Genomic DNA, 24495 nt, shown 5'->3' with positions numbered 1-24495 from the left:
GGCCGGCCGTGGCACAGCCTTGGAAATTATTAAATTTCTTCTGGCCTAAAAGTTTTTCTGGTACGCGATTTTTGACCAGGTTCTTTGAAACACCGTGCGCGCTAATATGAATTTTTTGCACTAAAACATTTTTCATTTGCTGACTTGATTGATAAAATTGCAAAATAAAAACACATATTTGGTTTCAAAACTTACAACTTTCGAAAAAAAAGTTCACCGTTCCATGAGTTTTTAAACTTTTAGTACTTATATCGAATAATCCACATGGCTATTTCTCCTCCACTCCAATTTGAGACCAATAAACAAGAGTCTTATCTTTAATCATCTTTCTCGTTTTGGACCCTACGCATGTTTTTTCTTCTGTTTTTGATTTCAAAAAGTCACATTTTGTACTGAAACATTTTTTTCCGAACGTCTTTGGAATTTTGGAAAAGTCCTGTGTTTTAAGCTAACAGTTGTCTTATTTTCTGTTTAAACTTTCTTTTTTTCAGAATTTCTCGATGGAATTCATCAATTCATAAACTCATTTTTCTTACAGTAACCTAACTTCACCAAAAAGTTTTATAACAGACAGAACAGCTGCCAGAACAGCTCGAATTCCTTAAATTCCTATAAATACATTTTCGAATAAAGAGAGGCATGATCTTCTTTTCTCATTTTTCCATTTCAAGAAGAAAGCAATTTCATTTATAAACAAAAAGTTCGATGACCGCTTGCTTTCTTCCTCTTTTCGTTTTTCTCAAGTGGAGAAAAAATCGAATCGGAGGGTGAGAAGTGAGAGGGCGGTACTGAGCAACTTGTGTTGAGCATAGGTTGCACTTTTCTGCATTTTTAGATCATTGATGTTTTTTTTTTGTCTCAAAGTTTGTCATCTCGATATTCGTTTTGTCTTATGAAATTTGGAACTAATCTATAACTGGACTCGGAATCTGAAAATTGCCCTTGGAAGGCTGTGAGCACTAAATTCACATTTTTTGAAAAAATTCCATAAGCATACAAAAATACTTATAGTTTTAAAGTAGAAAAACAAAAATAGATGCCACTCAACGAAGGTGTAAAAAATTAGTTCAAATTTGAAAAGGGGCTAACACTTTTGGCTTAAATTAAAAAACGGTTCAATATTTCCTGTCAAAGCATGATTTTTTCGGGTTAAGTTACATTATTTTTTGTCAGGACTCAGATTTTAGATTTCGGCGGGAAATTGAACATTTTCAAATTTCGACAATTTTGGGCACTCTTTTCCGACGATAATTTTTTTTTAAAAATTTTTTGTTCGATGTGAACATTCCGTACTTATAAATAATCATAAAAATAAAAATTAATGCTTAAGTTTCTGACGAAAAGTGGAAATTAATAACCTACAAAAAACTGTAAACACGTTCTTACAATGACCCCTTGATTTTCAACTTTGAGCTAACTCATCTCGGTTCCCATAAGATTATCAAAAAGTGTTCAACAGCCTGTTCTTCATAATATCAGTAATATTTTGTCAGTTGACCACTTCTTGATATATGTTACAGGAAATGAGATATATGGACTCAAATTCGGAGTTTTAGGTGATATTCTATTGGAATTTTTTTGTTTCAGTCAATCAAATAGTTCTTTGAAAATCAACTTTAAGTTCCACAGTTTTTGTTGCAAAAGGCGGTATCTGATCAAGAAATTATCAAAATTGCTGCTAAACGCGTATGATGTTTAGTAAATTCGCAAAGAAAACTTTTAAAAAAAGTTCAAGAAAAATATAAAATCTCCTCAAACTGCTATGAAAACTTATAGACAGTTCTCAAAACATTTTGAGTTCTTGTTGTGTCAGAAAATTATTTTTGACCTCAGTTTTGCATTTCTTAGGATTGTCCAGCCAGAAAAATCATACCGTAGAACCTGTTAATAGAAGGGCACACATACTGTCAATTTTTTTGACACCGTGAAGCAACCCATCAGTGTGTCCAGAAAGTGTGAAAAAAGAGAAAAAAGAAACATGATAATTTGTGGTTGGCAAACAGAACAAAAACGAGACACCCCTTCTTTTTCTTCTTACCCTTCGTGTCCGGATTCTTTCCGATTCCCTTTTTCTTCCAAAAAAATATGCCTATATTCTTAGTTGCAGACCCCCTTCTTCTTCCATTTATTCTTTCCTCTCCTCACATTCCTTCGTCCACTTTTTTAGGTCCTCACCACTCTTAACCTAGAAAATGGATATCAAGTCGTGTGTTTTTTGTGTTGTTTTCTCTAAATTTTTTTCTGTAAAGTTATGTTTTTTGCAGAAGACTGGACGACCTAAGGAGATGTCCGCGCCTACCAGGCTACTGGGTAAGTCTTTCTTTTTTTATTTTTCATGTTAATTCTGATAGTCATCGATAGCAAAAAAAAACTAAAAAATTTTGTTTGGAAACCATCTATGACTCATACCGAACGTTTTGCAATTCTTCCCAAGAACTGTGGAATAACTAAAAGTTTTCAGACAAAAGAATTAACGGTTCGAACTTGGAAGTGTGATCATAGGAAACTCGTTAGTGGAGTTTTTTAAACCATTAGAAACAGAAAATTTTGTGGGAACTATGAACAGAAGGGTTTCCATTTGGACGAGTGGAAAAAAGCCCCGCCGGGGGCTCCCACCCGCGGCCCCCGTTGACCCCCCGCTATTATGTGCGTGTAAATTTTTCAATAATTTTTATGATATTCACGTATTTTCCAAAGCGGGTGAATCGGCACCCAAATGGAAACCCTCATGAACTGTATCTTTTGAATTTCCAAGTGATATTTAAAGAAAGGAGTTGTTTGGTTTTTGACGGTATACAGTGATTAGTGTTCACACAGCGCGTTACTATCCTAGCGTTTGGATTTTCAGCGTGCGTCACCGTAGCTCAGCTGGTAGTGACGCGGCACCTTCAGCGTTGGGTCCACAAGTTCAACTCCTCTAGGGGTGTGTATAAACAGTGTTTGGAGAAAATATTTTTTCTTGGTGTGACTGTATCTTTTGAGAAATACTATGCAACGAAAATTGCTGACAACCGTACTTTACTTTATTATTGAAAGAATAACATGGGTATTTGAAAAAATATAATTAAAAAGTATCTACATATTCTTTATTTGGACTCTTTTCCCAAAACTTTCAAACACTTCAATGAAAGAGAGCGTAATACAGTTGTGTTTTCGGAACAAGATTTCTGTACGATTTGAAACCGTAAAGTGAGGAAAAGCATCAGGTAACACGAACATAAATTGAATTTCTGTCAAAAAAGTAAAAAAAATGATACAGTAGTTATTTTCCAAGAATAGAAAATCAAACAAAAAACCAAAGGATGGACCAGGAAATTAAAACATTTTCCTGACCATTTTTCTTCTTACTCTTTCTTCTTGCTTCATTCTTCTTCTATTTTTCGCTCATTTTGGAAGGAATGAAAAGCTTTTCCAAGTTTTCGAGCCGTGAAATGTGTGACACGACTCGATATCTGTCCTCCGGATGCGCCCTTCGCCCCCGTATAATTAAATTGCGCAACAGCACCAAATGTGGTACCTCGTATGTGAAAAAAGAGAGAAAAAAGAAATTGCGACCCCTCGACACTCTTCGTTGCAACAAAACAGAAATCCCCACGATTTCAATCGGACAGCCGCTTTTGTGCATATTTTGAGAGGCTAGATTCAACTTTTTTCTATCGATTTTTTTAGCAATTGAGTCTTTTCCAATCTTTATATAGATTCATATAGCGTATACGGTAGTTTTGAGTTCCTAGTTTTGAGTTTTCACAGAAAATTGAAACTAATTGTAAAAGGTTTCTGTTTCAGTTAAGTTGCATAGCAATTGAGAAATCGCTTCCTGAATTACAATGCATTTAAGGTAGTTTTAAAAAATGACGGTTTCAGAAACTTTTCTTCAGGTAATTGAACTTCTTAAAGGTGGGGGGACATGAAGAAAATACATTTCTCGAAATTCCGTTTTTATACGCCACAGGTCCTGGGCGATGATGCGCATAAAGGACCCGATCCATATGCGATCCTCTAGAAGTCCGTTTGACACATATCGCAAACAACGAGCTGCGATGCGGGAGAGGCTGAATCGAGTGTTCCGAATGAGCGCGTATCCTAGATAGATTCTAGGTGGGTGGGCGATGTGTGTGATATGGGTCTGATACGGTAGGCCGACTACAACGCTCCGAAATCCCGGATGCGCGCATTGTTTACCGTAAATCCACACCGGCAACTTTGTCAATTTTTCGTCAATTCGAGCCTACATTTCTGGTTTTTCGATTATTCCTTCGATGTTTTTTGTGAAAAAGAGTTATGACAGAATAAAAAATCGCTGAATTCTTGCAGAAACATGTCTTTCACTCGTTAATTGCTAAGTTTTTCGCCAAAATAGGTGATATTGAGATTTTTTTATTCCACTTTGTAATTATTGTAAAAATCGTATTTTCAGGTGGAATAAAAGGTAAGTTGGTAAGTATGCGATAATTACAAAGTGTAAATTATAAAATTTTCAATTTTTTCATGCAATTTCAAAATAAGTGAAAGTGAGACATATTTTTTGAAATGAAAACAAAACAATTTTTAGCGATTTTTAGCGATTTCCCATTTTCTTCTGTTTTTGATTGTATTTTTAAAATATGAATTTGCATATCAAATTTAAATAGAAACTGCCATAAGTCTTTTTAAAAACCAAAACATTGAGTTTCGAAAAATCAGTAATATGTCGTTCAAAATATAAAAGAATATGGAATAATAAAGGAAAAGTACGAAATCGGAAGACCTGAACAAAATCACATCACAATAGAACTTAACTGATACTTCTAGGAACCCCCAACCAACGTTTTAGTTCATTTCATCGAGTGCCAGCAAGCCAGGCGAGGAGATGCTTTGCGGCGGCGGTGTGCCCCATATGCCCCGTATATGCCCCATACCGGCGTCCTTTCCCTGTACCCAATTCATCGGCGCGTCCTCCGTCGCCCATCCATTATGCGTATGTTGAACTTGTGGGGCCGAGGAATGAGGGTGCGGCGCCGCTACCGACTGAGCTAAGCGGGCAAAGAAAAGGCGGCATCCAGATTGCCTACATAAAGGCGCGGACGACACCTGTACGCAGAGTGATTAAAGGAGGCCAGACACCAAAAAAAATTTTTCCTGATATTTTGCATAGAGAACCCCCATGAGGGGTTGAATTCATGACAGGCAGCTCAGGGGTACAGCGCCGCTACCGGCTGAGCTACGGGGGCGCGAAGGCGCCTGACGACCGATGGTCTACATAAGCGCGGCGCGATTTCGTCCCCCGAACTGCCCCCGAAATTTTTGCTGTCTCGCCTCCTTTAAGCGTTGTACACCGTCACGGTAGAATACATACCCTGGCCCCGAAAATCCCCCGTAAAATCTCCTGTCCCCCCACCTTTAAGTTGCTTGTCTTTTAGAGAACCAAACTGAATGACACCTAATAATCTGGGAGCAAGAGTTGGTCAATTTAAGGGTCTCCATTCTCCAAAAAATTATTTTTTGAAATCCCCAAAAATTCAAAACATTGAAAATTCACAATCAGTAATTTTCAACTACCGTAAACCTGATTGTTCTATTTTCCGAAGAACTTCCGGATGGCCCTTCTATTGAGGAGACCTTGAATTCGACGCGCTTTTCTTTTTTCCAGCAAAATTTTCTCTAAAATGATCGTCAATTAATTCACAATTTAATGAGATCTAACCAAGTGCATACTTACTGAGAACAAATCATGTTTCAAAGAGTTTCCTTCAACAAATTGTATGATCCTCTGCCTAGTATTCCTTTGACTTATCTGCCTAATTCTCTACAAAATTTCCATTTATCCTCTCTTAAAGATCCTTTTCTTTTTTTCTTTCTCCTTTCACACATAGTTTCCGTTATCTTTCATCTTCTTCTACTTCTTATTCTCCGTTAAAGACCCGCGCGTATGTCCCAAAAATTATTCATCATGTGGGGATGTATCCATCATCATTCTCCCCGAAGGGTTCCATTTTCTTGTTATCCAAACTCTCCTCTTCTTACTCCTTCTTCACACGAGACATCATGACATCTGGACCAAATTATGCCAATTTTTATGGTGTTTTGAGTGTGAGAGAACTTGAAAAAATATGGCGTGAAAATGTGAGAAAAACGACAACATCATGTTCTTCGTTCGCAATTTTTTCCAGGTTCTTCTTCATATTTTTTCTCATAACTTCTTTTTCATCATTCTCTTCTAGGACTCTTTGTATTATCCAATTCTCAAGTGCTCTGCGTCTCCAGCTCATCACAATATGGCTCTTTATTCTCCGCCCTTCTTTTTTTCTTGAATTATTCATCAAATCAGCTTTAGTTTTAGGTGCAACAAGTAGACACAATCGACGATATTCCCATTTCATTTTATAGTTTTAGTTTCTTAATTTTTGGACAATTCAGTAGTTGTTTGAATTACTGTAAAGGAATTTTGGATTTCCCAGAAAATACCGTTTGCAAAAACCATAAAACCTGTAATAGAAGGGCGTCAAGATAAGCTAATTTTTTTTGACTCCAATAGAAGATAACAAAAATGTGCTAACTGATATAATGTTTGTGATAATCACATTGTTGATATCTTTCGCAGGAATCGATATATTTGAGGTCAAAGTTAAAAGTTATGGAGTTGTTCTATTACAGGTGTTACGGTAATTATTTTACTCACAAAAGTTATCAGCTAAAAGTTACTCTTTTTTGTAAGCCAAGGTTTCAAAGATTCCAACACCGAACCTTCAATAAATTAATGCCAATTAGTTTCCGATTTGATTTGTTCAAACTTTAAATGGTCATGATTTTGTTCAAATACTTTATGCAAATTATAAAGTTCCGAAATTTCCGTTTCAGATTCAGAATTTGAATCCTGTTTTTGAATCAAAACCGTTCTCGTTTTCTTTTTTCTCATGATTCTTGTATATTATAGATTTTGCACCTCAACTTAGTCGAGTAGAACGCCTTGTTAATTTGAGCTAACTTCATGTGCTCAAATTTCTAGTTGAGCTTCATTCAAGACAACATCGATCCCTCTATTCTACTTTACAAACTTCACCCCCATAAAACAATAACTATGTTCTTTTTTCAAACAAAAAGAACATGTTCCTAACTTCCTGTGCTCTCACAGAACATAAAATAACGCATTCCCGTATGTCTCTTGCTCTATATTGTTTCTTGCCGCCCCGCCAAACGATTTGAGCTCAAGTTTATTGCTCCGTCGACATCCGAACCCACTTTTGTTTCGCCCTCCCTGTCGGTTTTTGTTCTACATCATCTGGAGACTTATATTCGTCTTCAGCTGAAGAAGTTCTGACAAAAAATAAAAGAAGGAGATGAGTAATGAACAAAAAAAATAGGAATAGGAACAACGATAGAAATTGGATGATGTCGGATGGGAGAATATGTAAGGAGAGAAGAAGAAGAAAAGAGAAACGAACTTCCGGAGTACCATCACTAGCGATGGAATCAGACTGGGAAAGAAGATTTTTGAAGAATGAGAGAGTAGTTTCTAGGTAAATTTTTGTATGAGGGGAAGTTATGAATCCCGGAAGCTTCAATTGACTTGAAAAGCATGCTGTAAATTAACTAAACCTGTAATATAGAAGGTCCTACACACTATCAAGTTACAGCTAATTTATCTTGGCTCCTGTGCAAGATATCAAAACTCTGTCAACTGATAAAATGTTTATGATGTTATGATGAGCAGTTTAACAGTTGACAAATCTTGTATACTTTTGACGAGATCCGAGGTAATTTGGTTCAAAGTTGAAGGTTAAGTACAGGTTTATTACAGTTTTACGGTAAAAATTTTGTGGAGCTTTGAGATGTTTTTTCTTCACAATGAAGATAAGAACAGAATGAATACTTGCTAGAAACCATTTGAAGAAACCTTGAACATTAAAGAAGACGTAGTAGTACAAAAAGAGTGGAATCTGTAACTCTCCGTCTCTTGAAAAAACCTAGACCTACCTAAAATGAAGGCAGGAGATTACCTTGACTGATAAAAACGGGTACATCTTTAGAGATAAGTGTTTTGGAAGCACGAAAATTTGTAGAAATATAATGTTACGTTTGATTCAAAGCTACTGAAATTTTCAAAGCGATTCCTCAAGTCTATGTATCGTTATGATTGTCCAAAAATGAGCGACGTATTCTTTCTTGCCCGCCGTTGTGAGTTTAATGAGATTAAACAACTTTGACAAGTGATAACTGAGCTCAAAGTTGATCAAATAATCTGAAACTTGACCGGTTTACTGATGAATTACTTGAATTTTGACACTCTAAAGTTTAGCCCCTTACAAAGCTTTATTCAAATGTTATGCCAGTACAAACTTTAGTCCGGGTTGTTATCCACCACCTTGTGAGTCAAATTAGTTGAAATAATTGCTCTTTTCCACACTTTCACAAAATTGGGTCGGTATCAAATCCTACAGGAAATCAAAACTCTGAGGAAATGATAAACTTATGTAGAAAATGAAAAAAGTGCCGTTTCAAAACTACATTATGTAACTGGATTTGTTGTTCATTTATTCGTTCTTCTCTTTTCTTTAATGAGTCTGTACGCCGATCCAAAAATATCACAGAAGTATTATTGTGTGTGAGTACTAATAATTATACACCATCACACCAGAATACATACGGTAACTAAAAAAAAGTACAAAAAATGTCTTACCCTCCTTTCTTTGTCATAGGTAAAAAAATAACAAAAATCCTGTTTCGAAATCAGCTGATATCACAAATCGTGCTTTTTGTTTACTCTTGAGTTGACTAATTTTTAACTTTGCCACTTTATCGTATTCCATGCGATTCTCCTCGAGAAATCCATGAACTCTGTCCGACGATAATTCCTAAAATGACACCCCTTATTCTTCCTCATTACAGAAGTATCATCTGAAAGTCTAGTTTACCCAAGTTGTGTGTGCTGTTTTTGTTGTTGTTGATGTTGATCCTTGTCTTTAAATTATCTCGTTTCACTCTACGCGAGTCATCAAGGGCTTTTGTGTCCCTAATCCATCGCAGTTCTTTTTACTGAAAAAAACAAACGGTGCCGCTTTCGTTTTTGGTGTAATGGGTTAAAGGAAAAAGGGTTGATGAGTAGCTTAGGAAACGTATACTGATGGTTTTTGGAAGATTTCGGAGTTATGAAGATAAGGAGAATGAGCTAATTGAGAATAATGGACCACCGTAACTGAAATTATATTCAATACATAACTGTATATTTGGTAACAGTTCATTTCGAAATGACATCATCAGACTTTGAAAGTCCAATCCCTATTTCTTCGAAATTAGATTTCAGCCTTGCAGAATAGCTCTTTTATTTTTTTGGAGAAAAGCGCAAGTAAGCAAATCGAAATCCTATTTCACCCTTTGTTTCTTTTCTGTCTTTTTCGGTCACAAAAAAAGACAAAAAGATAGATAGATAGGAAAGGAAAAGAGGATTTGTTGCCCCATCTCATCTCAAAATTAAAAAGACCTCCTCTCTTCTAGAAAGAGACTCGAAGCAAACAATTTGTGAAGCATTTGTGGTACCCGACTTCACCCAACGAGTGTCTGTGTATTCCGTTTTCCGCCAAAAATTGATGGGCTCAAAAGCAGAAACACGACCAGACCAAATGTGGGCGTGGCATCCTCTCATGGTTTGGAGCATTGAGAGCACACTGAGAGCATCACATCAGATATTTGAAAGAAGAAGAAGACGGGCTAAAAAACGGAAAGAAGGCAACAAGTCGGGCCTTTCCACACATAGTCAAAAGAGGCGGGAACAAGAAGAAGACGAAGAGGGACAGAAGAAAGAGATACTTTTTGCTTTTTCTTTTTTTTTTCAACTTCTTCAAATTCCATTCCTCAAATCTTTTTCAATTTTATTACACTATTCAAAGAGGATACTTTTTGGACTGGTTTTTTTATTCCCTAAAAGTTTTGAACTCTCTGAAAGATGTCGGAGCGAAAAAAGAGTCTTATCACTACTATCAATAATCAACGAAAATATTCACAAGGTATGTTTGCTAGATATTGAAAAAGTTGAATATCCGAAAAGGTACTGCTTTCTTCTGGTTGTTTGACCCAGGAATTTTAGTGTTAAACAATACTTCATATATGGAGGTTGGAATTGTAAACTTGTTTTCGTCAAAAGCTTGAAAGTAAAATTTACTGTCTTGAAAGATCCTGTATCAGTCAGAAGCGTTTTTAAAAAATACTTTTCTATCTGAAAATGTTTCTAAATCATCTATCTGTGAAGGAATAATTCCAAAAGTTCCAACGTTTTTTTTAAATACATTTTCAAACGAACGCCTGTCAAGAATTCACTGCCTTTAAAAACACCCTAGGGCTGATTAATTGATTGATATTTAAGATCACTGATTAATCACTGATTTAGGTGCCACTTCGAAATTTTTTATAAAAGTAAAAGTTTGTGATAAACAATTTATCAGTTGACAACTTTTTTTTATATCTGAACGGAGATAAATTATCTTGAATTTAGGGGGCCTTCTATTACAGGTGTTACGGTTATTAGCTAAGTTTTTTAAAGAAAAAAACAGGGTGCAAAACTTACTTATTGAAACTGGACCGTGATCAGGACTTATTTCCCCAGAAAGAAGCCCTCCGAAACCATCAACTTTGAGCTCAATTATCTCGATTCTTGTGAAAGATATAAAAATATTGTAAACTGATAAAATATTGGTGATTTTACCATAAATAATTTATCAGTTGACAAAATTTCACTCCTTTCAGAGGAATCGAGATAATTTGGCACAAGTCAAAAGCTAGAGGTCATTATTACAGGTTTTACGGTACCTTGCTAAATGTAGTATATTGAAAAATTATCAGTTTCAAAATTAACACATTGGAACAAGATCATTAGCTTTCTATTCTACGATTTCTCAAACTTGGAACCTTGACACTCTGGAAAAACTCGACAATTTCTACATGATCCATCTTCTGTTCTCCTTTACTTTTTGCAACATCCTGTTCTCCTGTTCTCCTTTCCTTCGCATTTTTCCTATCGCTTCTTTCGTTTTTATTCCAAATTGCTCCCTTGATAATCTAGGTTGCCTCCTTTTTCTTCTCCCCCGCTTCTCCAGTTTTTTGTTGTTTTAAAATGAAACAGCAACGCAACTTTTCTATGAAGACGTGGTGGGAGAGGAACTGCTTCTGGTGAGGAAAATGAATGAAGGATTGAATTTCATAATTTCGCAATTTCAATTGTCTATTTTTTCTCACACTTCTGGCAAAAATAAGAAGGAAAAAGAAAAAAATTGAAGACGTCGCGCGGGATGAATAAAAGAAACGAAAAATAAATGACAGGATTCAGAATGACTATAGAAATAGCAAAAAGAAAATATTACTGTTTTCCTATTTTATTCAAATCCATTCACATAATTTTCCAACTATTAATGTGATCACACTAATTTGATCATACAATGTATACATAATAGAAGGCCCCCTAAATTCAAGATAATTTATCTCCGTTCAGATATAAAAAAAAGTTGTCAACTGATAAATTGTTTATCACAAACTTTTACTTTTATAAAAAATTTCGAAGTGGCACCTAAATCAGTGATTAATCAGTGATCTTAAATATCAATCAATTAATCAGCCCTAGTATATGATACATTTTTCAGTGGCCAAAGCGGCGGTCCTTTCGTCGGCGATGCTGGCCCGGAAGAACTCATCGTCACGTGGAGCACCGGGATCAGCAGCTCCGTTCGGAGCCCGTGAGAGCATTGCCGCCATATCAGACATGCTCAGCACGCAACACAAAAAGCCAGTTAGGAACAGTAAGTTATTCCGTAAATTTGGGAAGAAGTATTGATCTGGAACCTTCTTGTAGAATTTAAACCTGCAAATTGGAACAGAAAAATTTTGAAAATCATTTTTATAGGTTACGTAGAAAGTGAACGAGTGGAGTGGGCTCTCAAGATAGCATGTACGATATCAATGATAACGGTGAGTTTTTTTATTGATGGCTTTTCCCAACTTTTATTTTTTTTTTTAAATTCCAGGTCTGTCTACACACTCCACGAACAATAGAACTATTCCCATCACTCACATATATCATTCTGGCCGCCGACTTCATTTCAGTATCAATTTTTATGTTGGATTCAGTGTTACGAATTCATTATGAAGGCATTTTCCGAGTGAGTTAATTTTTTTATGACTCAATCAGGTCAAAACTTTTTATTCAGTGCGATTCCTCATATTTATCCAATCGCTGGTCCCAATTTTCTGTTTTCATCTCCATCATCCACTTACTCTCGTTTTTGCTTCATTGTTATCAACTTATCGGTAAGACTTTTTTCTCTTTCGAAAATTATCGTTATTAATTTTCAGACAAGTTTTTTCCATTTCTGCACCTCCATTACCGTACCTGGTACGGTGTCATTCGGTCGATTCGACCATTCATCATTATCAGATTAATACCACTAGTAGTCAAATTTAAGTTACCAAAACAGCGGATAGAACAGTTGTTGAAGTGAGTTTTGGGATAAGCTACAGTAATCCATGAGATAATTTCAGACGCTCGTCCCAGCAAGTGAAGAATGTCACATTGTTTTTTGTTTTCTTCATGACCTTATATGCAATTTTTGGAATTCAATTGTTTGGGAGAATGGATTATCATTGTGTGCAGCCGAGTGAGTTTTTAACTTGGTTGATAAAAAAAATTTCGCTGTTACAAATTCTTTTAATTTTGAAGTCATCATCCTATTAGTATTGAAAAATTGAACGGGTAATTGTTTTTCCAGAAACGGATCCCAACAACGTCACAATAATGGATCTTGCGATTCCGGACACCATGTGTGCTCCAGAAGGAATCGGTGGATACGAATGTCCCGCCCCCATGGTCTGTATGCAACTGAATCTGAATGCAAAAGGAGAAGGATTCTATGGAATGTTCAATGATTTCGGAGCAAGTGTATTCACAGTATATCTAGCTGCATCTGAAGAAGGATGGGTTTATGTTCTCTATGATTGTATGGATTCTTTGCCTTCCTACCTGGCATTTCTCTACTTTTGTACTTTGATTTTCTTTCTCGCCTGGCTAGTCAAGAACGTTTTCATCGCTGTCATCACTGAAACGTTCGCGGAGATTCGAGTACAGTTCAGTGAGATGTGGCAGAAAAAGGAAGTGACTTTGGATGAGGGGTTTCGGAAGAAACTAGAGAAAACCGAAGATGGATGGAGGTTGATTCGGTTGGATGGAGAAGTTGAAGCAGAGGGTCCGAAGCAGAAGTTGCAATGGGTATGGATTTTGATAAGTATCTTTTCAAATCCAGTTGTTTTTCAGATGCTCCGAAGTATGTATTTTCAATGCTTCGTTATCATTTTCGTAGTCCTCAATGCCATTGGAAACGCGATGTTTGTCTATCGTCACGATGGAACGGACATTCTCAGAAAACACAATTTCTACATTTTCGAAGTTGCATTCACGATTTTGTTCAACGTCGAATGCATCATCAAAATTCTGTGTTATGGATTTCGAAACTTCATTAGACGTGGAATTTTCAAGTTCGAGCTGATTCTGTGCGTCGGAAGTTCGTTGAACTGTGTGAAATTTTTCTACGATAGGAACTATTTCACCTATTTTCAAACTTTTCGTCTTCTTCGACTGATCAAGGCATCGCCGATTCTTGAAGACTTTGTTTGGAAAATATTTAGTCCTGGAAAAAAGTTGGGTGGTCTTGTGATATTCACCATCGCTTTCATTTGTTGTTGTTCTGCGATTTCTCTTCAACTCTTCTACTCGGTTCCGAATCTTCATCACTTTCGGACATTTCCACAGGTAAGTTAGTTCAAGCCATTATTGTACTAAAAACGAATGATTTGCAGGCCTTCATGTCCATGTTCCAAATTATAACACAAGAAGGTTGGACAGATTTCGTTGTGGAAGTTCTACGAGCCACTGATGACAATCTGGTTCCCTTTGTGGCACTTTATTTCGTCGCGTACCATCTTTTTGTGACTCTGGTGAATTTTTTACACACTCCAAATACAAAGAGACAATGTGTCAAATTGAAATCAGTTTTATGAAACAGTGAATTTCAGATTGTACTTTCTTTATTCGTCGCCGTAATTCTTGATAATCTGGAAATGGATGAAGAGCTGAAGAAAGTGAAACAGCTGAAAGCTCGAGAAGCGACAACTTCAATGAGATCCACACTTCCATGGAGACTTCGGGTATTTGAGAAATTCCCGACGAGACCACAAATGGCTGTGATGAGAAAGTTAGTGGTATTTACAGATTGCCGTATTCCCTCTAATAGAAGCCTCTCTAGTCATTATAAATTATTTGCTTGATTGAATAACAGTTGTGTACTACACTGAAAAAGAAAAGGCATCGAAACAGTGAGAAAACTTTGTATGCTATTATATAAACCCTAATAGAACGACCCCCAAGCCATCAACTTTGAGCTCAACTATCTCGGTTCCTATGTATGAGAGATAGAAAAAAGTATGTCAACTCATAAAACGTTGGTGATATTATGGAAATCAGTTTGTCAGTTGACAAATGTTTTTCATCTCTCTCTCTCAGTAATCGAGATAATTAGGTCAGAGTAACCGGTTTGGGTCGTTTAAATTATGCTTACACAGGAGTATAATTACAGAGCCGACAGTGACTTTCCGATGCCAAAAGTTCGTGGAAGTTTCACTCATCAATTCGCAGTAGATCACAGCTTGGAGACAACAGATTCGATGGAAACAGATTTTGAGTTCCCGAAAAAGTTAATGAAATCGGCTGGTAAACGAAAAATCTCAAAATATGGCCTAACATTTCGTCAAGTTGGATCCACATCTCTCCGATGCAGTCTCAATAATCTTCTAGAGTAAGCTACAGTAATCCATGATTTAGACTTCATGTGAAAACCCTTTGTTTATTTTTGGGCATGGTTTTGATTTTCAGTTTCCGATTTTTACCAACTTTTCTGTTTCTCTAACCTTTTTCGAGTGAATGTGAGATTTCTTCACAGCACCCGTTGTTGCACGATATGAATTTATACAAAAACCATGACGATCAACCCATCGCCACGTGTTTTTTCTACCCACCATCCATTGCAGAATGTCCGATCGCACCCGTCAATCGTTGTCTAATTCGTTATCTTTTTTGCCCCATTTCACACGTTCATCCGGCAGTTTATATCCAAGGAGAGGCGCTCTACCGTACGTTTTTTTCAGTGGTTCAAAATGCGGGATTCTCAAGTCTTTGTAGCAAAAAATAATAGAGGTAGAATAAAAAAAGGTACAAAGAAATTGTCCAATGTTCTAGTGATTTCAAATTTCTTGTCCTCGTAAATATGTGACATGTCCTGTTCCATTTCATTTTTTCACACACACTTTTCCATTCCTACTGTCTCGGTCTGTGGTCACCTTTTACACTTTTTTCTGTTCAGTTTCGATTCGTCTCAAAGTCCAAAATTACAGAAATCATTGAATTGCAGCTGAGAGATTTACAGGTGTGAAATTTCAGAAAATCTCGATCAATGACTGGAAAGTTTCTGCAAACAGCTGTAAGGAACAAGCAGTTCAATATGTACAGTGAGAACGGAGATCTTTCAAGACCATCAGATTCCGCGCCGAAGAAAAATGCAAAGCAAGGAGAAATTGATATTCGAGCGTTGCAGCAGAAGAGACAGCTCGCTGAAATTACAAGGTGGGGACTCCACACTCTGGAGAGTTTTTGGGAAATACAACGGATCAAATATTAGTGATATTATGATAAATAATTTATCAGTTTACTACTTTTTTATATCCTTAACGGGAAAAATTGACACAATGTTAAAAGTTAGGGGGCTCTTCTATAACAGGGTTTACGGTAATTCAGGACCAAGAAAAATTGCTGTTACACATTTACAATATGTACCTCAAATTAGATTGTCTTGTAATTCATACAATAACTATTCTTCTTCAATAGATATTTTTCCATTCCAGAAACCGAATCGAAGAAGACATGCGAGAGAATCATCCATTCTTCGACCGACCTCTTTTTCTTGTTGGAAGAGCTTCCCAATTACGAGAATTTTGCAAAAAACTAGTTCATTCCAAGTATGATAGCCAGGATGACGGAATAAATGGAGGTGCAAAAACAAAGAAACGGTTCAAAGAGATTCGAGCACTCATTGGAATCATGCCTTATATTGATTGGGCAATGGCTACAGTAACCATTGTTTCCTGTATTTCAATGCTTTTCGAAAGTCCGTGGCCAACGACTGGAGAGAATTTGGTGATGTACAATGCGTATTTGCAGGTATTTGATGAGACGTTCAACAAGGAAGGAGAAGAGCAGTGTATTTTTTATATTAGTGAAACAGGAAAATTTGGACAAATGGTCATCTCGAGCAGAAAAAAAGCAGAATAGTTTATTCTTACATCTGATAGCAGTTTTTAATTTTATTGAAAAAATTTATATATCACAAAATTCGCCTTCCTTGCTTGAGCACGTGCTCAATGGGGAGATTTGGGATTTTTGTGGTGAGACCCAGAAAATTCGATAAATTTCAAAGAAGGTATATTCATGCTTGACATCATTTTGAAGCGTAATACATGCTGAATTCAAATTCAACGTAAAAACTGATTTCAGATAAACACCAACTCGACTAGAATCCGAAAACATTGAATTACTGTAGTTATGTTGTTCAAACTACCATAACCCCTCTAATTTTGTTTCAATTTTTTAAAAATTATACAAGTCTATCTGAATAGATTGAGCTTTAAGATAAATCTAAACATGCACTATTTTAGGATTTTTTTTTTCAAATTTTCAGTTCTAAAAAGTAAAAATTCCAGATCGGAGACTACTTCTTCGTATTGGCAATGACGCTCGAGCTATGTGTTAAAATAATCGCCAATGGTCTCTTTTTCACACCAAAGGCAGTTGTCCGAGATGTTGGCGGTGTCATGAATCTCTTCATTTACTTTGTAAGTTTTTCTTCTATTCTCTGATACCGTAAAACCTGTAATAGAAGAGTCCCATACTGTCAAGTTAGAGCTCAATTATCTCGGCTCGCATGAGGGATATCAAAAATGTGTCAACTGATAAAACTTTTCTGATATACTGATACACAATTTATCAGTTGACTACTTTTTCATATCTTTAACAGAAACCGCGATAAATTGCCTCAAAGTTGAAAGTTAGAGGGCCCTTCTATTACAGGTTTTACGGTAATTTTCTAAATTTCAGACCTCTGTCATATTCCTCGCTTGGATGCCAAAGCATGTCGAAATCAACAGTTTAGCTCAGTTTCTGATGATTTGTAGAGCAATGAGACCATTACGGTTTGTTTCCGTAAGATAGAGTGTCACATAAAACTAAATTTATACAGGATTTACACCTTGGTTCCTCATATTCGGAGAGTAGTTCTCGAGTTCTTTCGTGGATTCAAAGAAATCGTTTTGGTAACGATACTCATGATAGTTGTCATGTTTATTTTTGCCAGTTTTGGAGTACAAATTGTTGGTGGAAAGCTGGCTGCATGCAATGATCCGACTATTACAGCTAGGGTATGATTTTTCAAAAAGAACTTCATCTAATTATTGGATTTTCAGGAAAACTGCACTGGTGTCTTCTGGCAAAAATTGTTTGTGACCCGTCTTGAAGTATATGGCAAGGACACGGATGCAATGCACCCCAAAATCATGGTTCCTCGAGTTTGGACGAATCCTCGAAATTTCAATTTCGATCATGTTGGAAACGCAATGCTGGCTTTATTCGAAACTTTAAGTTTCAAAGGATGGAACGTCATCAGAGATATTTTATGGAATCGTCATGGACCATGGGCTGTTGTCTTCATTCATATTTATGTATTCATTGGATGTATGATTGGTTTGACATTATTCGTTGGAGTCGTCATTGCCAATTACACTCAGAATCGAGGAACTGCACTTCTTACTGTAGATCAAAGAAGATGGCACGATCTAAAAGCTCGATTGAAAATGGCACAGCCACTTCATGTACCACCGAAGCCTTCTGAATCGGCACGTCTCCGTACCAAACTTTACGATCTTACAATGAGTAGAGGATTCAATCAAGCGTTTGCTCTTCTGGTAGTTCTCAATTCGTTTACTTTGGTTATTCCATGGAACGTGGAGGAGGAAGAACAACGAGCAACTTATGTGTTCACTGTAACAGCTCTGGCAGCATTTATCACGATGCTCTTCGTTGTGGAAATTATTCTAAAAGTCATCGCTTACACGTTCTCCGGCTTCTGGCAATCGAGAAGAAATCGAGTGGACTTGTTGATTACTGTTTTTGGAGTGATTTGGATTTTTCTTCATTTTTTCGTCGCTCTTCCCTCTTCGAAGGTTGATGTAATCGTGCAAGTTCAATTGAAGAAGTTCACATACACTTTCGGATATTTGGTTGTGATTTTGCGATTCTTCACAATTGCTAGTGAGTTTAGGATTTTGTTGTTCTTATAATTGATAATGCAATATCATGTCTAACACTCGCTAGTTCATACTATATTTATGAAACTGAAAATTTTGTTAAATGTTCAGGTCGTAACTCCACTCTAAAAATGCTGATGCTCACAGTAGTAATGTCCATGTTTCGATCCTTCTTCATTATCACTGCTCTCTTTCTTCTTGTCCTTTTCTACGCCTACACTGGAGTCATTTTGTTTCCGATGGTCAAGTATGGGATGGCAGTTAGCAAACATGTGAATTTTCGAACGGCATCTGAAGCGTTGGTTGTGTTATTTCGATGTCTTACCGGAGAGGATTGGAATGATATTATGCATGATTGTATGGTGAGTTTTTTTTTTAAATTTCATTGCTCACTCAATTGACAAAAATTTTCAGAGAAGTGCCCCATTCTGTTATTGGAACGAGGGAATGAACTATTGGGAGACGGATTGCGGCAACTTCTATGGAGCCATAATCTACTTTTGCTCCTTCTACCTCATCATCACGTACATTGTCAGAAATCTTCTTGTTGGTGAGTTTTACTGTTTCACACACAACATAAATTCATATAAATTTTGAGAGCTTCCGTTGAGTAAGACATTAATACCATGTTGGTCTTGCATAAAGTGGTCAATCCGGGCCGGGCCGGGGCCTGCCTTTTTTTTCAGCCCGTTTCGTCTGTAACTTTGTTCATTGACAAGCTACAATCTTCCAAATAGTATCATTTTGTAGAAATTGCTGAGTTCTTTCATGTGAAAATTAAATGATAATATTGATTCTAAAAGAAATTATGACAGGGCCCGTTTTGCAAGTCGGATACCAACACTGGTTTTTTTTTAGCAATCATTATGGAGAACTTCTCTCTATTCTACTCGTCGGAAGAAGATGCGCTGCTCAGTTATGCAGATATTCGTAATTTTCAATATGTCTGGAATATGGTAGATCAAGAACAGAAAAGGACAATTCCAGTGGAAAGAGTGAAATTTCTGTTGCGGCTATTCAAAGGGAGACTCGAAGTGGATCCAGAGAAAGATCGGATCCTATTCAAGCATATGTGTTATGAAATGGAACGGTTGCATAATGGAGAGGAGGTATCATTTCACGATGTTTTATAGTGAGTTTGCAATTCTCCTAAAACTTCTAACTCACAAAGTTTTCAGTATGCTCTCATACCGATCAGTGGACATTCGTAAATTCCTTCAACTCGAAGAACTGTTACAACGAGAAGAGCTGGAATTCATAATAGAAGAAGAAGTAGCAAAACAGACCATCCGAACATGGTTAGAAGGATGTCTTCGAAAAATGAGAAACCCTAGTCAGAAAGATGTGGAAGGTGTGATTCCATCTGGAACTGGAGGCCATCCGGTTGTCCATTCGTCTGGACACTCGTCGATTTCTCACGAAGAAACTGTGCAGCAAAGACTTCGATTTGAGAGTAATGGAAGAAACAGTGTCGATACAGAAGAGACGGAGAGTAGTGAAGAAGACACGCCTCCACCGATTAGGAAGAAGGCTGCTGTTAAGAATCGGAGGGGTAGTATTCCGGATGTTCTTTCGGTTAGTTGGCTTGAGTTGAACGATTAAAATGTGACAATTGTTTTCAGAGAACAGGCCTATTCCAAGAGGCTGCTCGAAAGTTCATGGTCGGAAGCTCAAGTGAGAAAAAGCAAGTAAAGGTGAGTGTAAGACCTGAAAAAGAAGTTTGTAGTTTGTAGTGAGCCAATTCCACGTCCATTCATTGTCTCTGTAAAGTCAGAGTTTTGTTTCGTCTTTTAATTTTTCACCCCTCCGGTTTTCCCCATCATAGTATTGCCTTCTGCTTTGTCCATTTTTTTTTCATTTCCATTGCAGTCGCGATCGCCTGAAACCGTCCAGTTGCTTCCGAAACGAGCTAGTTCGGAAATCCGAAAGGGTTCCGGACAGCCCAAGAATTTTCATGTGAGTTCGTGTCGCCATTTATTTTTTTTTTCATGAAGCCTTAGCTTTTTCATGTTGAAAGTAATCTAGGTTTCCAGCTTTCCAATCCCAAAATTTCAGCTACAATTGAACGTTTATGATCTTCCGGATGTGGAAGAACGTGGAGAAGATTCTCCATTCTCACCCAAAAACTTATCTGACGAATTTATGGGAGATCATTCGCCACTGGTTTGTTTTTCTTGTCTAATGACTTCTGAAGTACATTATTCCAGGTGATAACTCCCTCTTTACCGGTACCATCGACACAGGGAAGCCCGAGACCACTGATGCCGAGTGAAACTACAAAAGATATAGAAAAATGGTGGAATTCTCTGGTCGATTAGTTTTCTTTTTTACCTAAATGTTATTATTGTTGATCTTTCATTTCTCATCCAGGTTACTGTTTGTTACGAGGTATTTGAAATATGTAATGCTTTCCAAATTTTTATATGTATGCACATATTTCCTTTCACAATGAACAGATTTCTATTTGAAAATCAAATATTCAGCTCTATTCTTTAAATCGATTTTGAAAAACTTATATTCATCCGGAGCACATTTTGTATAAACATATAGAGAACAGAAAAGAAATGTTTTATTCTTAAATCTATAAGAATATGAAAAAGGGAAAACAATCAGAAAACAATAAAATAGTCAGCTACAAGCCAGATAATTCAAATAAAGCAAAAAATAAGATTCAGAAAAAAACAATTACGGACTAATTTGTCCAGCAGTCGACGGACCCGGTTCATTCAAAGACAATCCAGTAACCTCTGGTGGAAGAGTCGGGAAATCAATAGTATTGTAATTTTTTGGCCAGACGACACTGATTTGCATTGATGTCTCTCTGATCGAAATACCGACAACATGACCGCGCTTGGCACGGAAAAATAGACGGTGGCGGGCGTTTTTAGTGGGTGCGTTTATCATTACAATCAGTTTGGAATGATATTTGGCGACACTTTTGAACAAATGAAGGTCGATTTCGTCGGTGGTGTTCAGTGTGAATCCTTGGCCACCTTGAAATGGTGGGTAGTCGGAGAAAATCTGGAAAGAAATATGATTTTTGGAAAATAAACAGGATATTTTGATTAGAAGGGTGTAGGTGATATATCAAATTAAATACTAACCGTCATCACATCCTCCACATCCTTCGTGCTCAAAAATAGTGTCCAAACCAATCGAAAACCTCTATACATGTACCAATTATGCAATGCTCTTGCACTTCGAATATCCAGGATCTTAATTTTTCTCCATTGCTCAGTCATTGTGACTGGATGCAAGAACACATGATCCCCTAATTCATTTCCCCATCCAAGCATTGTTCTCACTTCCAGAGTAGACAGTGTTCCCGGTTTCAGACGTTTCAGAACTGATCGCATTATCTTGTTATCATATCCAGCGGATCTCAAGAATCCTTTAATCTGGATTCTTAACTTTTCAACCTCGATATATCGATTCCATGATTTCGCAATTCGACGGAAGGATTCGAAAATCAAATGATAGTTCAGCCGAGTTGGATGGCATTCTTTATCAGCTTCGAATTTCAACTCCCGTAGCGGTTTTGGCAGTTTTTTGAGCAAATACATCATATCCAACATCCCACCGGTTTCTCGTTTATCGTTGAAAAATCTTCCAGAATTTTCTCCATATGCGAATTCTAGATATTCTTGACTTCTTCTATGATATCGAATGTTCAGTTCTTCACCTGGTTTTCCAGAGCAGAAAATCACAAATTGAATGAAATCGTTTTCCACAACACAGTGAAACTTTTTTATTGGGATTTTCAAGTCGATCATTGCTGCTCGACATTTTCGGGAAATTCGACGAAGGTAGAGTCTGAAAATGTTCCCGAATCTATAAAGTGAGATTCATATTTATTTTAAGTTTTGAACCTTTTAAAATTTCTGGAATTATCTAGGATTCTGAGAACTTTCATCAATTTTTGAAACTTTCAATTTTCAAATTTTTCCGTTTCACTTTTTTAATGTTAGGATTTCACAAATTCGAGAATATAATTTGAAGTTTTTGGTTTCTGTTAGTTTTTGCAATTTTTGAATTTTTTTTGGAATTTAAAAATTTTAAGTTTTCTGGAACTTCCTAGAATTCTGATTTTGAGAAAACATTATTTGTGGAAGTTTCAACATTTTTAGTTTTACTTTTTGATTTTTCTTGTTTTCACAAATTCGAGAAAACATGAGTAACAATAATCTAAACTTCTGTGTTTTTTTTTTACTTTTTGAATAAAAAGAAGAAGTTTCAAATCCGACCAATCCCGAAAAATCAAAAACTCACACTCTTATAACCATTTTCTCATCCCACACCAACGTTCCTCTCTCTTCTCGACTCTTCTGAATTCTCACATATTTTTCGGCGAAATATTCGAATTTTTGTCTTATATAAGCCAGGTTGAATATTGGCATATCCTCATCCTCTATCAAAACCTTATCCTCTTCCTCATCCTCATTTTCCGAATCATGCATTGGTTCATCATCTGAATCCGGATACAGCTCCTCGTCAGCTGGATTCGGCGTGATGGGTCTTCCAGAAAATTCTGGAGACGTTGTTCTTGGTCTTTTTTCACTCGGTTCACCGAATGAGTCATCTTTTTCCTTTTCTTTTTCCTCCATACTCAAGTCCAAATTTATTGCGTCCGGTAATTTTTCTCCAAATTCGGCGGCTGGAAATTTTTTTAGGAATCTGTCTGCTCAAATTAATTTTTTTTTTTCAGTTGACTACTTTTTGAGATCTCTCATATGAAACGAAACAAAGTGTCAAAAAATGCTCTTCTAATTGTTACCTCTTCTCAACCTCTCCGCAAGTCCTTTTTGTGTTTTTATAAACTCCCACACCTCGCGACGCGTCTTCTGGATTGTACTGAAGCCGTAGAACAGCTGTTTGATCATGTCGTGAATTTTGTCAACAGGAATTTCGGCTTCTGACATTTTGGAGGAAACTGAACGACTATGGTTTTGAAGATAAAATTAGAAAATTGGGAAAAAAGACACAAAGTTTACAGTTGTACAAAACGTTTATTTTTTGTAGAATAAAACATAAAGTTAGCTGGAAGTTGGAAGATCAAACTTTTTTTAGTAGAACAAAAATTTTAGCATAAAATAAGTCTAGCATGAGCTATAATTTATCACAAAATTTAAAAAAAAAGAATCAGAAAGGAGGCAATAAAAAAATTACAAGGAACATTGGTTCCTCAAAACAGAAGCACAAAATTGGGTCAAAAAAAAGTTTGGTATTTTATCTTTAGCTGGTTCCAATTCGCAGCTATTCCATCATTGCTAAAAAACTCTTCTTCTGTTTTATCCCATACTCCAAAACTGAACTTCCGGTCCTGAAACAGGATAGATGTCACATGTCCATCTGTTTCTCTGACAACATATGCATAACTCGTGATTGGATGCGTATTTGGTTTATTATCACAATGAACGTAGCAGAAAAAATTACTGGTTTCTTCAGTTTAAACTTGAAAATTAACTTACACTAAAGGCAAAGTGTGCGTTGGTGGTTGTTTCGTTGTATCAATGTTTTTGCCCCGACTGCATTCAAAACTTTGTTCTCTATGTGCTCATAGGAGCAGTGATCGTTACAATAAAAATATTCCAGTTTTTGAAAAGCCTTTCCTGATTTCCATCTATTCACAAACTCGATAAAGTCCGAACTCTCATATCGACAGGTGTTCAAGAATGCCTGTCTTCCTTGAAAATAACGCAATAACTCAGAACACTGTCCATTTTGAAGATATCAATAGATTCTGTCATATAAAATTTAGAATCTGGACCGAATGCTTTCAATGATTCAATTTGCATATGAATCCATTTCGAAACAGGACATGAGGAGAAAAAGTATTCTTCCAAGTCAAGTTCCACCCATTCCACAAAGTTTTGATACTGAATGATTGTGCATCCTGATAAATCTTGGAGTTGTGGAACGCTTAACTTCTTGTCATTAGTATACATTTTCCAGTCATACTCCATAGAAGTTCCAAGTAAATCCATTATGTAGTTATGTATAAATTCAAGGACGAATTCATTTTTGTGTGGAGAAGAAGATGCGATAGCAGATTGGAGCACACCGTGTATTCTGAACAAAAGACACTTTGTTGAAGAACCGTAATCCCTTTTAATGTTATGGTAAACAATTTAT

At 36.6% G+C, this 24495-nt stretch overlaps 2 protein-coding genes across 2 annotated transcripts; one reads left to right on the top strand and one right to left on the bottom strand.

The window, feature by feature from the left end:
• Nucleotides 1-9919: 9919 nt before the first annotated feature.
• On the top strand, nucleotides 9920-20681 carry Cbr-nca-1 (the record flags this gene model as incomplete). Its single annotated transcript, XM_045235374.1, has 26 exons — nucleotides 9920-9980; nucleotides 11607-11762; nucleotides 11867-11931; nucleotides 11988-12122; nucleotides 12171-12270; nucleotides 12316-12457; nucleotides 12502-12617; nucleotides 12729-13765; nucleotides 13813-13950; nucleotides 14029-14211; nucleotides 14575-14807; nucleotides 15040-15141; nucleotides 15449-15631; nucleotides 15910-16225; nucleotides 16765-16896; nucleotides 17159-17253; nucleotides 17301-17478; nucleotides 17524-18367; nucleotides 18475-18725; nucleotides 18778-18913; nucleotides 19222-19495; nucleotides 19542-19938; nucleotides 19986-20057; nucleotides 20233-20319; nucleotides 20419-20526; nucleotides 20571-20681. The coding sequence occupies 26 exons, from the start codon at nucleotides 9920-9922 to the stop codon at nucleotides 20679-20681; spliced, it is 5652 nt and encodes a 1883-aa protein (XP_045092967.1).
• Nucleotides 20682-21048: 367 nt separating this feature from the next.
• Nucleotides 21049-23282, bottom strand: CBG05510 (the record flags this gene model as incomplete). The annotated part of the gene is made up of 4 exons (XM_002633581.1): nucleotides 21049-21384; nucleotides 21468-22176; nucleotides 22633-23017; nucleotides 23138-23282. The coding sequence occupies 4 exons, from the start codon at nucleotides 23280-23282 to the stop codon at nucleotides 21049-21051; spliced, it is 1575 nt and encodes a 524-aa protein (XP_002633627.1).
• Between the last annotated feature and the right edge of the window lie 1213 nt (nucleotides 23283-24495).

The sequence above is a fragment of the Caenorhabditis briggsae genome (genome assembly GCF_000004555.2).
Source record: "Caenorhabditis briggsae complete genome, chrIV, whole genome shotgun sequence".
In the NCBI taxonomy this organism is placed as follows: domain Eukaryota; kingdom Metazoa; phylum Nematoda; class Chromadorea; order Rhabditida; family Rhabditidae; genus Caenorhabditis; species Caenorhabditis briggsae.
The sequence above is the reverse complement of the archived record's forward strand: the minus strand, read 5'-3'. Positions and strand labels throughout refer to the sequence as shown.